Source organism: Salvelinus fontinalis, chromosome 18 (genome assembly GCF_029448725.1).
Source record: "Salvelinus fontinalis isolate EN_2023a chromosome 18, ASM2944872v1, whole genome shotgun sequence".
NCBI classification, from domain to species: Eukaryota; Metazoa; Chordata; class Actinopteri; order Salmoniformes; family Salmonidae; genus Salvelinus; species Salvelinus fontinalis.
The window spans coordinates 40,630,127-40,644,064 of NC_074682.1; the positions used below are offsets into that span (position 1 = coordinate 40,630,127).

The 13,938-nt window shown below is 45.4% G+C and overlaps 1 protein-coding gene across 2 annotated transcripts in view; it reads left to right on the forward strand.

The window, feature by feature from the left end:
* The window catches only part of LOC129815514 (uncharacterized), a 39,872-nt gene that overhangs the window by 14,576 nt on the left and 11,358 nt on the right, over window positions 1–13,938 (forward strand). Inside the window, exons 3-5 of one of the 2 annotated variants that reach the window (XR_008753441.1) lie at window positions 5,459–5,758; window positions 5,882–5,970; window positions 7,317–13,698. Coding sequence is in view for 1 of the 2 variants with exons in the window: in XM_055869408.1 (XP_055725383.1) it covers window positions 5,459–5,758; window positions 5,882–5,970 (389 nt within the window). In the remaining variant the exon portion in view is untranslated. Of the gene's footprint in view, window positions 1–5,458; window positions 5,759–5,881; window positions 5,971–7,316; window positions 13,699–13,938 lie in introns of those variants that run through there. The other variant, XM_055869408.1, reaches the window with a different exon arrangement.

Sequence of the window (13,938 nt, forward strand, 5' to 3'; positions counted from 1 at the left end):
GATTTAACTGCATGCTATCAGTTGAAATGTGGCATTCTGGTGTCTCTTGATGCGTCTTGATTCTTTACTCTTGATTGTGTTATTTACTGTACGTTTGTTTATTCCATGTGTAACTCTGTGTTGTTTGTGTCACACTGCTTTGCTTTATCTTGGCCACGTCGCAGTTGTAAATGAGAACTTGTTCTCAACTGGCCTACCTGGTTAAATAAAGGTGAAACACATTTTATAAAGTCTCTCACATACAGTGCATTCGGAAAGTGTTTTCCCACATTTGTTTACATTACAGCCTTATTCTAAATGGATTAAATCGTTTCCCCCCCTTCATCAATCTACACACAATACCCCATAATGACCAAGAAAAAACAGGTTTTTAGAAATTTTTGCAAATGTATATCATTAGTATTCAGACCCTTTGCTCAGCACTTTGTTGAAGCACCTTTGGCAGTGATTACAGCCTCGAGTCTTCTTGGATATGACACTACAAGCTTGGCACATCTGTATTTGCCTCAAGCGGGCTGTCATGCGATTTTTACTGAGGAGTGGCTTCTGTCTGGCCACTCTACCATAAAGGCCTGATTGGTGGAGTGCTGCAGAGATGGTTGTCCTTCTGGAAGGTTCTCCCATCTCCACAGAGGAACTCTGGAGCTCTGTCAGAGTGACCATCGGGTTCTTGGTCATCTCCCTGACCAAGGCCCTTCTCCCCCGATTGCTCAGTTTGGCCGGGCTGCCAGCTCTAGGGAGAGTCTTAACTTCTTCCATTTAAGAATGATGGAGGAAACTTTGTTCTTGGGGAACTTCAATGCTGCAGACATTTTTTGGTACCCTTCCCCAGATCTGTGCCTCGACACAATCCTGTCTTGGAGCTCTAAGGACAATTCCTTCAACCTCATGGCTTGGTTTTTTCTCTGACATGCACTGTCAACATTGGGACATAATATCTAGACAGGTGTGTGCCTTTCCAAATCATGTCCAACCAATTGAATTTACCACAGGTGGACTCCAATCTGTCACACCCCGATCTGTTTCACCTGTGTTTGTGCTTGTCACCACCCCCCTCCAGGTGTCGCCCATCTTCCCCATTATCCCGAGTGTATTTATACCTGTGTTCTCGGTTTGTCTGTTGCCAGTTCATTTTGTCTGTCAAGCCTAAAAGCGGGTTTCCCCTTGCTCCTGTCTTTTTCTATAGTTCCTGTTTACTAGTTTTCCCAGTTTTGACCATTCTGCCTACCCTGACCCTGAGACTGCCTGCCATTCTGTACCTTTTGACTGTACCTTTTGGATTATTGACCTCTGCTTGCACTTGACCTGTCGTTTTTCCTGTCCCTGTTCTAGTAATAAACTTTTGTTACTTCGACACTGTGTGCATCTGTCTGAGTCTTCCCTAAAACATGATACAATCAAGTTGTAGAAACATTTCAAGGATGATCAATGGAAACAGGATGCACCTGAGCTCAATTTCGCGTCTCATAGCAAAGGGTCTGAATACTTATGTAAATAAGCTATTTCTATATAGTTTTTGTTTTGTCATTGTGGGGTATTGTGTGTAGATTGATGAAACATTAAAAAAAATCTATTTTAGAATAAGAACGTAACAAAATGTGGAAGAAGGGAATACTTTCCGAATGCACTGTATAGACACTCACAATCAAATAGATTAGATTCAATTCTTATGCTCCGAGCTCCAACAGTGCAGGTCAAAAAAGGGAATGAATGAGCAATAATAAAAAATGTAAAAAATACATATTACAATAATAATATATACACTTTTACAACTGTAGCAATGATACACTACATATTCGTCGCCAAACCCACTGGCTCCATGCCATCTATAAGTCTTTGCTAGGTAAAGCCCCGCTTTCTCAGCTCACTGGTCACCATAGCAACACTTACCCGTAGCACGTGCTCCAGCAGGTATATTTCACTAGTCATCCCCAAAGCCAACACTTCCTTTGGCTGCCTTTCCTTCCAGTTCTCTGCTGCCAATGACTGGAACGAATTACAAAAATCACTGAAGCTGGAGACTTATCTCCCTGTTACGTGACTAGGAGTAGTGGGTGCAGAGTCAGGCGCAGAGGATAAAGGACAACTGTAATTTATTCCGGTGAAAGAAAGGTCACCCCAAAACACCAGGCGCATAAAATGACCGTGTCACGCCCTGACCTTAGTTATCTTTGTTTTCTTTACTAGATTGGTTCCCAATCAGAGGCAGCTGTTTATCGTTGTCTCTGATTGGGGATCCTATTTAGGTTGCCATTTTCCAGTTTGGTTTGTGGGTGATTGTCTATGAGATGTTGCATGTCTGCCATCGTTATACTTAGCTTCACGTCCGTTTTGTTGTTTTGTATTAGTTTGTGAAGTGTTCTTCGTTTCATTAAAGAAGATGTATTCACATCACGATGCGCTTTGGTCTCCTCACTACGACGTTTGTGACACAATCACCCACCAAAAAAGGACCAAGCAGCGTGGTAACCAGGAGCAGAGGGTTCTGGACTCCTGGACTTGGGAGGAGATACTGGAAGGCAAGGGACCCAGGGCACAGGCTGGGGAATATCGCCGCCCCAAGGAAGAACTGGAAGCAGCTAAAGCTGAGCGGCGGCGATATGAAGAGGTAGCACGGCAGCGCGACAGGCACGAGAGGCAGCCCCAAATGTTTTTGTACTGGTCAGGCACCGTGTTATGCGGTGGAGCGCACGGTGTCGCCAGTACGCGCTCATAGCCCAGAGCGCTATAGGCCAGCCCCCCGCAAGTGCCATGCGAGAGTGTGCATCCAGCCAGGGTGTGTTGTGCCGGCTCAGCGTGTCTGGTCTCCGGTACGCCGTTTCGGCCCAGGGTCTCCTGCGCCGGCTCTGCGTGCTGTGTCTCCGGGGCGCTGGGAGGATGCAGTGCGTCCTATGCCTGCGCTCCGCCCGTGCCGGGCGAATGTAGGCATTGAGCCTAAGGGAGAGGTGCGAGTAGTATGCATCAGATCTCCAGTGCTCACCCACAGCCCGGTTCAACCTGTGCCTGCACTCTGGAGGGTCCGGGCTAAAGTGGACATCCAGCCTGGAGGAGTGGTGCCAAGGCTGCGCACCAGAGCTCCAGTGCTCCCCCACAGCCCGGTCCATCCGGTGCCTCCTCCCCGCACCAGGCCTACTGTAGGTCTCCCCAGCCTGGTGGGCCCTGTGGCAGCGCCACGCACCAGGCTGTCTCTCCGTCTCCTCCCTCCAGGTTCGCCTGTCTGTCCTGAGCAGCCAGAGCCGCCCGTCTGTCCTGAGCAGCCAGAGCCGCCCGTCAGTCCGGAGCCGCCCGAGCCGCCCGTCAGTCCGGAGCCGCCCGAGCCGCCCGTCAGTCCGGAGCCACCAGAGCCGCCCCTCAGTCCAGAGGCGCCAGAGGCGCCCCTCAGTTCAGAGGCGCCCTTCCGTCCAGTGGCGCCCTCTACGAGGGTCTTCTGTCCGGAGCCGCCCGAGCCGTCTGTCAGTCCGGAGCTGCCAGAGCCGCCCCTCAGTCCAGAGGCGCCCCTCAGTCCAGAGGCGCCCCTCAGTCCAGAGGCGCCCTCTATGAGGGTCTTCAGTCCGGGGCCCGCTACGAGTGTCCCCGCTCCAGAGGCGCCACCTAAGTGGGCCAAGACTGAGGTGGAGCGGGGTCCACGTCCCGCACCCGAGCCGCCGCCGTAAGAAGGCCCACCCGGACCTCCCCTTTAGTGTCAGGTTTTGCGGCCGGAGTCCGCACCTTTGGGGGGGGGGGGGGGGGGGGGGGTACTGTCACGCCCTGACCTTAGTTATCTTTGTTTTCTTTATTATTTTGGTTAGGTCAGGGTGTGACGAGGGTGGTATGTGTGTTTTTTTTATCTTGTCTAGGGTTTTGGGTATGTCTCGGTGTGTGCGTGTAGTCTAGGCATTATGTAGGTCTATGGTGGCCTAGGTTTGTTCCCAATCAGAGGCAGCTGTTTATTGTTGTCTCTGATTGAGGATCCTATTTAGGTTGCCATTTTCCAGTTTGGTTTGTGGGTGATTGTCTATGTGATGTTGCATGTCTGCCATCGTTATACTTAGCTTCACGTTCGTTTTGTTGTTTTGTATTAGTTTGTTAAGTGTTCTTCGTTTCATTAAAGAAGATGTATTCACATCACGCACTTTGGTCTCCTCACTACGACGTTCGTGACAGACAGGCCCAAAAACAGGACACAAACAGTCCGGACTAATACAAAAATAACACATACACAAAACCGAACAGAGAAACAAGCACGCACAAAAGCAGGTGGGCATAACCGGCTTAAATAGCCCTAAACAAACCCCAAACAAGAAACAGGTGTAACCAATAAGACAAAACCAACAGAAAAGGAAAAGGGGATCGGTGGCAGCTAGTAGACCGGTGACAACGACTGCCGAGCGCCACTCAAACAGGAAGAGGAGCCACCTTCGGGTCGAGAGCAAGACCCTGTCCCCCGGTGCGAACACGGGGCCCTCACTGCGGTGGTGGTCAGCGCTCCTCTTCTGCCGTCCACCAGCTTGCTTAAGTGATTCCTGGATGGCCCTCCAGGTCTCCTTCGAGTGCTGCACCCACTCCTCCACCGCAGGAGCCTCGGTCTAACTCTGATGCCATGGTGCCAGGACCGGCAGGTAGCCCAACACGCATTGAAACTGTGACATGTTTGTGGAGGAGTGGCGGAGTGAGTTCTGAGCCACCGCCGCCGATGGGACGTACCTCGCCCATTCTCCTGGCCGGTCCTGGCAATACGACCGCAGAAACCTACCCACCTCCTGGTTCACTCTCTCCACCTGCCCATTACTCTCTGGGTGATAACCCGAGGTCAGGCTGACCGAGATCCCCAGACGCTCCATAAACGCCCTCCAAACTCGGGACGTGAACTGGGGACCCCGATCAGAAACGATGTCCTCAGGCACCCCGTAGTGCCGGAAGACGTGGGTAAACAGGGCCTCCGCAGTCTGTAGGGCCGTAGGGACACCGGGCAACGGGAGGAGACGGCAGGACTTAGAAAACCGATCCATAACGACCAGGATCGTAGTGTTCCCCTGAGACGGGGGGAGATTGGTAGGGAAGTCCACCGACAGATGAGACCACAGCCGTTGTGGAACAGAGAGGGGCTGTAACTTCCCTCTAGGCAGGTGCCTAGGAGCCTTACTCTGAGTGCACACCGAACAGGAGGAGACATAGAATCTCAAGTCCTTAGCTAAGGTGGGCCACCAGTACTTCCCCCTAAGACCCCGCACTGTCCTCGCAATAGCCGGATGACCCGAAGAGGGTAGCGTATAAGCCCACCGAATCATTGATCACGAACACCAAGCGGCACGTACTTAAGAACCGCTGGACACTGTGGAGGCGCAGGTTCCAACCGTAACACCCGCTCGATGTCCGCGTCCACCTCCCATACCACCGGTGCCACCAGCCATGAAGCTTCCATGCAGTTTAGGGGGTTAAAAGTGTGCACCCTATTTAAAAGCTATTTTTGTGTTTACAGCTGACAGACTGCAAAGAAGGATCACGGCTGCATTATGTACTCTGAACGACTACAGCGGAGACAATGAAATAGATGCTATTCTCCCGTTCTGTACGAACGTTTATTCAAACAAACTGAGAACCGAGGCTATAACCGTCACATCAACTCTCCCGGGAACCTCCCCCCACTTGCTCCATATTCCAGACCCAAACAAGCAACGCACAACTCAGGCGCGAGTGCATCGCGCAGAATCATCCCAGCCCGAAAAGTGTTACTGGGCCGGCAACTTACTGCTTCAAGAAACGGAGCTACATGGGCACAGTATGAAGCTATTATATATATATATATATATATATATGTGTTATTAGTTATACATATTTTATTATTATTTATACATTTTTATGATTCAATATGTTAAAACAATGACAAATAATGTTTTTTCAGACTCCTACGAGACATGCCCGGCAGAATCTGGAATGCTTGGTGAAAAAAGTCTAGAGCCCCCGGTTTCCACGATTCGTCAAAAAGCCGAGGTAATTTTATTATGTATTGTTAATATATAGTATTATATCTGAAATGTATGACATTTTTTATCGAATATATTTTAGGTTTAATAACTTTTTGGGGATAGGGGCAGCATTTTCACTTTTGGATGAATAGCGTGCCCAGAGTGAACTGCCTCCTACTCTGTCCCAGATGCTAATATATGCATATTATTATTACTATTGGATAGAACACACTCTGAAGTTTCTAAAACTGTTTGAATGATGTCTGTGAGTATAACAGAACTCATATGGCAGGTGAAATCCTGAGAAAAATCCAACCAGGAAGTGGGATATCTGAGGTTGGTCAATTTTCAACTCAGTCCCTATTGAATGCACAGTAGGATATGGATCTGTTTGCACTTCCTACGGCTTCCACTAGATGTCAACCTTCTTTAGAAACTTGAATGAGGCTTCTACTGTGTTGTGGGGCTGAATAAGAGGGGAATGAGTCAGGTTACTGGCAGAGAGACATTTCCTGGTCACTCGCATTTCACATGATAGCGACCTGCGTTCCATTATTTTTCATTTGCTGTATTTTATTTTTTTATTTTTTTTTATTTAATTTTATTTTTATTTCACCGTTATTTAACCAGGTAGGCTAGTTGAGAACAAGTTCTCATTTGCAACTGCGACCTGGCCAAGATAAAGCATAGCAGTGTGAACAGACAACAACACAGAGTTACACATGGAGTAAACAATAAACAAGTCAATAACATGGTAGAAAAAAAAGAGAATCTATATACAATGTGTGCAAAAGGCATGAGGTAGGCAATAAATCGAGTAATTACAATTTAGCAGATTAACACTGGAGTGATAAATCATCAGATGATCATGTGCAAGAAGAGATACTGGTGTGCAAAAGAGCAGAAAAGTAAATAAATAAAAGCAGTATGGGGGGTGAGGTAGGTAAATTGGGTGGGTAGTTTACAGATGGACTATGTACAGCTGCAGCGATCGGTTAGCTGCTCGGATAGCAGATTTTTAAAGTTGTTGAGGGAGATAAAAGTCTCCAACTTCAGAGATTTTTGCAATTCGTTCCAGTCGCAGGCAGCAGAGAACTGGAAGGAAAGGCGTCCAAATGAGGTTTTGGCTTTAGGGATGATCAGTGAGATACACCTGCTGGAGCGCGTGCTACGGGTGGGTGTAGCCATCGTGACCAGTGAACTGAGATAAGGCGGCACTTTACCTAGCATAGCCTTGTAGATGACCTGTATTGGACTTGTTAATGTGTGAAAGTTACATATTTCAAAAAAGTATTGTTGTCGAGGGGTTCCGCTAGCGGAACGCCTGTCCAAGAAAGGATAACTTATTTTGTATGTATTATTTTCTTTCAGACTCCTCCCCGGTGTATAACAGCATATAAGACCATACACAATGAGAGCACGCGGAGGATTTCGGCACACGGGACATCCCCAATAAAACACAGAAACCGGATGATTTCAAAGTTTTAAATTACATTTCAGAGGTAGACGACTTGATGTTATGTGAAGCGGCCAACCTTCTTGATTCCTCCAATTCTTTTGTAGAAACACCCGAGCTTGAAATAGAACAAGCTAGGTTTCTCACAGCCTTTTCCAGGGCTCTAAAATCCAGAAAGGTTTTGCTCCACAAACGAATGGTGGCTTTACTCGAGCGGCAATACAGTCAGGATCTATCCTTCTGGCATCGAACAATGCCACTTTTGTTAAACAGCAATCCGATTAAAAAACGCAAATACAGGCGCTAAAAACCTATGTAACAGAATACCACAAGAACACACATCATTAATTACCCAAATGGATGAGCCAACAGACATAATTGAGACAGTTGGAACCCTGTTATCGCAGATACCGCCCGAACTCCAAGCTTTAATTAACCAGATGAATGAGGCTGAGGTAACAGACATAATTCCGATAGATGAAACCCTGTTATCCCACATTCCCGCCGAACTCATAGAATGAATTAATCATATGACTGAGTCCGGGACGACCGATGAAAACCTGTTATCCCAGATCCCTGGCGCACTCATATCGTTAATTAACCAGATGAATGAGAGCATAAGATCTTCTACACAGGACCCCACACAAACCTTGCCATTAACTGCCATGTCCGAAAGAGTCTGAAACGCAATAAGATATTTTTGGGGAATTGGAAAATTGTCTAATAAATCAGGTGTGAGATGGTCTTGATAGAAGTGTCTGGGTTGTGTACCGAAATAAATTCAGCAATACAGAGATTCAACAGTTTTTCAATTTCACATGGCTGAATCAGAATCTTGACGATGCAGTGTTTTATGTGATGATATTGGATACTCTGAACGAACTGTTAGACAGGGCAAGAGATTATGGCGAACCTCGTGATGTTTTACAGTTGGAAATTTGTGGAGATAGCATGCAAAACACTGTATCTCTTATTTTACCAAATGGCGAAGCAGATCTTGAACAATTCATAGCCTTGCTGGAACGACTTGTTCAGTCAAATTTATCCGTCATAGCCGATAGGACCCTCGAGCTTGTAGTGCAAATAATACGTCAACCCAGTGTGGTGGGGGGCAGAGAAGGAAACTAGATAGCCTCATGCAATCAGAAATCATAAGCAATTAAAGGGCATATCTCATAAACGTTCACAATCCTGGTAATAAGCTATGCTTTGCAATAGGCCAAGCACATTTACTCAACCCGGGATGTACGGATCTAGCGGCGTTACACAAGGCTAGAGAGCTCCAAATGGCCGTGGGTCTAGGTATACAGGATGCGGTGGCATTCTCCGACAGTCAAATTTGAAAACTTTCTGAACATCAAGATTGTGGTTTTGTACCACAGTAGAGCTAATGCAGCTCTCTTGAAATTTCAAAACAACCCACAACCTCATCCTCAGATTCTGTACTTTTATGTGCAAAATGACCATTATGCTATTACCAACATCACAGCGTTTTTAGGCGCACCATATGTGTGTCCATCCTGCCATACAGGATACACCCGAAAGGGGGGGGCACTCGTGCCGTTATAACTGTTCAGTATGTCTGGATGAAACATGTCCGATGCAGCCCTTAAACCTAACACCCTGTGCGGATTGTCACCGCACATGTCGTTCGGCCTACTGTTACGAAAAACACAAAATTGAAACATGGCACCCCAAGGCCTGTAAATCTGTAAGCAGTTGTGACATTAACAAGAAATGTCCAAAATGCCATTGCAATTACAACCTTAAAATAGACAGCCCTAAACCTCATGTGTGTGGAATCATACATTGCCCAATCTGTGAAGGGCCTTTGAAAAGCAGAGACGCAGAAGTGGTTCAAGAAGTGCCACACGAGTGTTATATTCAGCCCTTGGCTGAAGATGAACATTCAGAGAAATATGTTTTTTATGATTTTGAGACTAATCAGCAATCTGGGGTTCATTAGCCTATTTTTGTATCCACCATGACTTTCAAGGGTGATAAGTGGTCGGCAGAGGGGCCCAATTGTGCACTCCTCTTTCTAAAATACTTTAGAAAACCCCAGTACAGAAACTTCACGTTTATAGAGCACAATTCTAGAGCCTATGACTCCAACCTTCTTTTGAACCCCTTGATACAGCAAGGCGTTGCACCCAGTGTCATAGCTCAAGGTAGTAAAATCTTGTGTTTTGTAGACCCCGCCTTCAACCAGAGATACATTGACAGTTTAAGCTTCGTACCCATGATATTGGCTCAAATGCCAGAGGCCTTGGGTTTTGAGAACTCTGTGAAAAGCTGGTTTCCCCATTTCTTCACATCTGAGGAGAATCTACATTATATTGGAGCTTATCCCAGCACCGAAATGTACGGGTGTGATCAGAAGTCTCACAAAGAGTGAGAGAGATTCATGACATGGTACAAGACAGTATGTCACAGCATTTTTGATTTCCACAAAGAGATGGAGTCGTACTGTGACAACGATGTAGTTATACTTCGTGAAGGATGCCTGAGATTCAGAGAAGAGGTAATCAAAGATGCAGGCATTGACCCCTGGAGTTGTACAACTATTGCATCGGCATGCATGAAAACCTATCGTACACACTTTCTACATACAGCATCTATAGCTATCCCCTCGCCTGACAACTAACGACGCCAATTCAAGTCATACTCTAGTGGGTCCATTCAATGGTTGGAGTACTTGGCCCAGGATAAAGAAATTCTTATTCAACATGCTTTGAATAGGGGTGAGAAGACGTTTGGGCCTTATGTAGATGGATACACACAGATTGACGATGTTGAGACCGTGTTTGAGTACAACGGTTGTTTCTTCCACGGTTGTAAAATTTGCTTTGTGCCCCAGGCCATGTGTGTCCTAACCCAAAATACTTTTGGGGAAATGTACCAAGAGTTTCAAGACAAATTGGAATCTTTACAGGCTACTTACGGGTTAAAAGTGAATGTGATGTGGGAGCATGTAACGACTTTCCTCTTCTTCTGACGAGGAGTAAGAGATATCGGACCAATTTGCAGCGTGGTAAGTGTCCATTTTAATATGTAAAACTGAACACTACAAAAATACAAAATAACAAAGTGAAAGAACAAACGAAAATCTAAACAGTCCCGTATGGTGCAAACACAGACACAGGAAACAACCACCCACAAAACACAAAGAAAAACGGGCTACCTAAATATGGCTCCCAATTAGAGACAACGACTGACACCTGCCTCTGATTGGGAACCATACTAGGCCAAACACATAGAAATATAACCAAAGAACAAAACATAGAAAAACAACATAGAATGCCCACCCCAACTCACGCTCTGACCAAACTAAAATAAAGACATAAAAAAGGAACTAAGGTCAGAACGTGACAGAGCATGAGTGGACCGCACTCAAAAAGTCTGATCCTCATGTTCGAGCCTTCCTTTCCAGCTTTGACACACCAGAACCCTTGGAACCACGACAGGTCTTGTATGGAGGCCATACCAATGCTTTGACATTGAGGTATGTAGCGCAACCCGACGAGACAAAAGGATATGTAGATTTTATATCCCTTTATCCTCATGTAATGAGTTCCTCATGCTATCCTCTGGGGCATCCTGGAATTATTCACCGCGACTTTGACTTACCCCAAAATTATTTTGGTCTGATCAAAGCAACTGTCTTTCCCCTTTGTGAAAACAACAACCAGGAAAAGCCTTGTGATCACTCAGATCAAGAAAGAGCCCTGACAGGTGTATGGGTCACAGTTGAATTCTCTAAGGCTCTAGAGATGAGGTATCGTGTGGCCAAAATCTTTGAAGGGTGGAACTTTTCCAGGAAATCAGACACTCTTTTTAAAGAGTACATCAAGACTTTCTTGAGATGCAAGAAGAAAATAGCCGGACCATTAGTTTGAACGCCAATTACATGGTTTTGTTCAAAAACCCTAGAGACAAACTACAAATTTACACTCTAGCTCAGCAGATATACCCGGGAAGGAAATCCTACTTTATGGAGAGCTATGAGGACGCTACTAAAGCGTCATTTTCTTATTTAATCGTGGATTTAAAAGCAAATACTCCAGAACACCTGAGGCTCCGAACCGGCCTGTTCCCATGGGAGTGGCCGGCTGCGTACATTCCTAAAATGTAACCGCTATGTCTCTGCGTTTAAAAGAAACCTGCCCCTCTTGAGAAACCTAGTTGGGGCTACAGCTAAAGAACGGAACACTGTTCTTCAGATCTCATATTATCCCTATGTGAGATTGCTTTGAATCTTCTCAAAAGACGCATTCCACTCACCCTGACCCAATTTAAAAAATTAATGAGACAAAAGACCGCGATCAAACTCTTTGCCAATAAAAGGGCCAGTCTTCAAAAGAAAAGACATAGCATACAACAGTCTGGGGGTTTTCTTCTGCCGTTGCTAACTATAGCTGTGCCCTTCATCACCAGCTTTATTGCTGCCAGACGTGGGGGTTGAACACAGAGTGTGATGGCAAATAAAATGTACTTGGTGCCTCAACAAGAGTTGGATAGACTTAAAAAACAAATTCAGGGTCCTGAAAATATCAGACAAACAGCGGAAAATAATTTGGTTACAGCCATGAAGGATATTTTTAACCGAAAAGAATTGAACCCCTATGATAAGGTCCAAAAATACACAAACCTCTTGCAAAGGTATTTGGCCTTGGTAAAACAAGGTGAGAGAGAGACCAACCATTTAATGCTTTCCCTACCGGACCCTTTAAAAGATGACGCGCCTAGCGAGAGCCAAGCCCCTGTAATGCCTGTACCTGCGATCTTACCTGCTGAAGATCAAATGCCTGTTGAAGATAAAGTTATGCATGACATGTTGACACGTTCCGGCACGTAACCGGAAAAATGTTAGATACATTATGAACAAGATATATGACTCAAAGGGGACCGCTACTTGGAATGACAAAGGAGAGTTTATCCTTCAGGGCGCTGTTGTCAAGGGTTCCCATATGCTCGACTTGCTTAAAAGTACCACGGCAGCCCACAAGGTTGCTGATGACAGAAGACCTCCCGGGTGGCGTCCGTTTCTTAAGGCCCTGGCAATCCTCAACATTCCCCTCTCGGCGGCAGGGGCGAAAATCTGAGATCAACCTTGGAGGGGACAATTACATTAAATTTTCTCAAGAGCAATTCCTGAGGGGGACACCAAAAGTAGTGCTGTAACACATAGCATACGTTGTTAAATGTATATTGAGGAACCATAATTCCTACAACTGGATAATTGATAGGTACAGTAGTTAACTGAAGGGTTTTCCCAACTTGTTCAAATGTTTAAATCATTATAATCCTACTACTAATAATAGTTATAGCAGTGCTCCTTACCAGTCCAGTATGTATGCAGGTATTCATACTTACAACCAGCAATATCAAGAAAGGTCAGTAGGTGACAATGGTACTGTACACTGTATGGGTGTAGTTTTCATAAATACAATGAACATGGTGTGATCACATCTAAAAGAATCTCCATTGAGAACCATCACAAAGTTGGTCTCCGTATTGAATTGACCTTTTAATTTGACTTTTTCTGATACATTTATATAGTCATTAAATATGTGCACCTGGCCTGAGTCTACAATATCTTTGCAAGAACAAAAAGCTTAAAATAAGTACAGTTCTAAAAGCAAAATAACTACTTCAATGAAAAACCCAAATAAATCAAACAAAATATCCTTCAGTGTCTCAACTCTTCAAACAGCAGCTATGGACAAGTATGTCGCACAAAGTATGCCATTTTAAATAAAATAACATGAAATAAATCATTTGTAAGTGTACTGAAAACTACTAAACAAAAGAACAACTATCAATTACACCATGGGTTCTCAAACAGGGGTCCATGGACTAATTGCAAGGGGTCCGTGAAATAAAAAAGTGTAATGAATGTAGTCAGTACCACAAGGTTTCCAGTAATTTTACATATAATATAGAGGGGGTGGAGGTCCCTGAGGACCGCTCAAAACCTTGCCTGCCTTGCCTCAAAATATGCAGGGGTTCCAGTACCCCAAAAAGGTTGAGAACCACTGCTATACACACTACTGAACAAAAGAACCGAGCATATGTTTGCGGGTTTCCTCAACAACACATCAGTTGGCACTTTCGCAATGCCCTCGCCTGTTGTCTCCGACACCCTGTATAGCCCAATAAACTCCTTGTGAGGGACATGGTCATGGTCAACATAACGCAGACAGACATTCTCCTGTTCAGCACCAGAGACATCTTGAGTACCATCAACAATTAATGAAAATTGTACAATCGGAAGAGACCTAATCTCAGCTGCAATGCCTCGAATGACTATTGGCCATGATGTTCAGAATTTCATTCTGTGCTTTTGGGCCTGTGTACATTGTGGTACGCTCTGTTAACCACTTCAGTAAAATGGGATCATCCTCTTCTGCCCTAAGTTTCAAAATCTGGTATAAATTCCCACTGTCATCCGTGTGGCCTCTAAAGGCTTGTCCCTGTCTTACTACATGCCGCACCGAACTAACAATTTTCATCAAGCAATGCCTTGCGTCATCC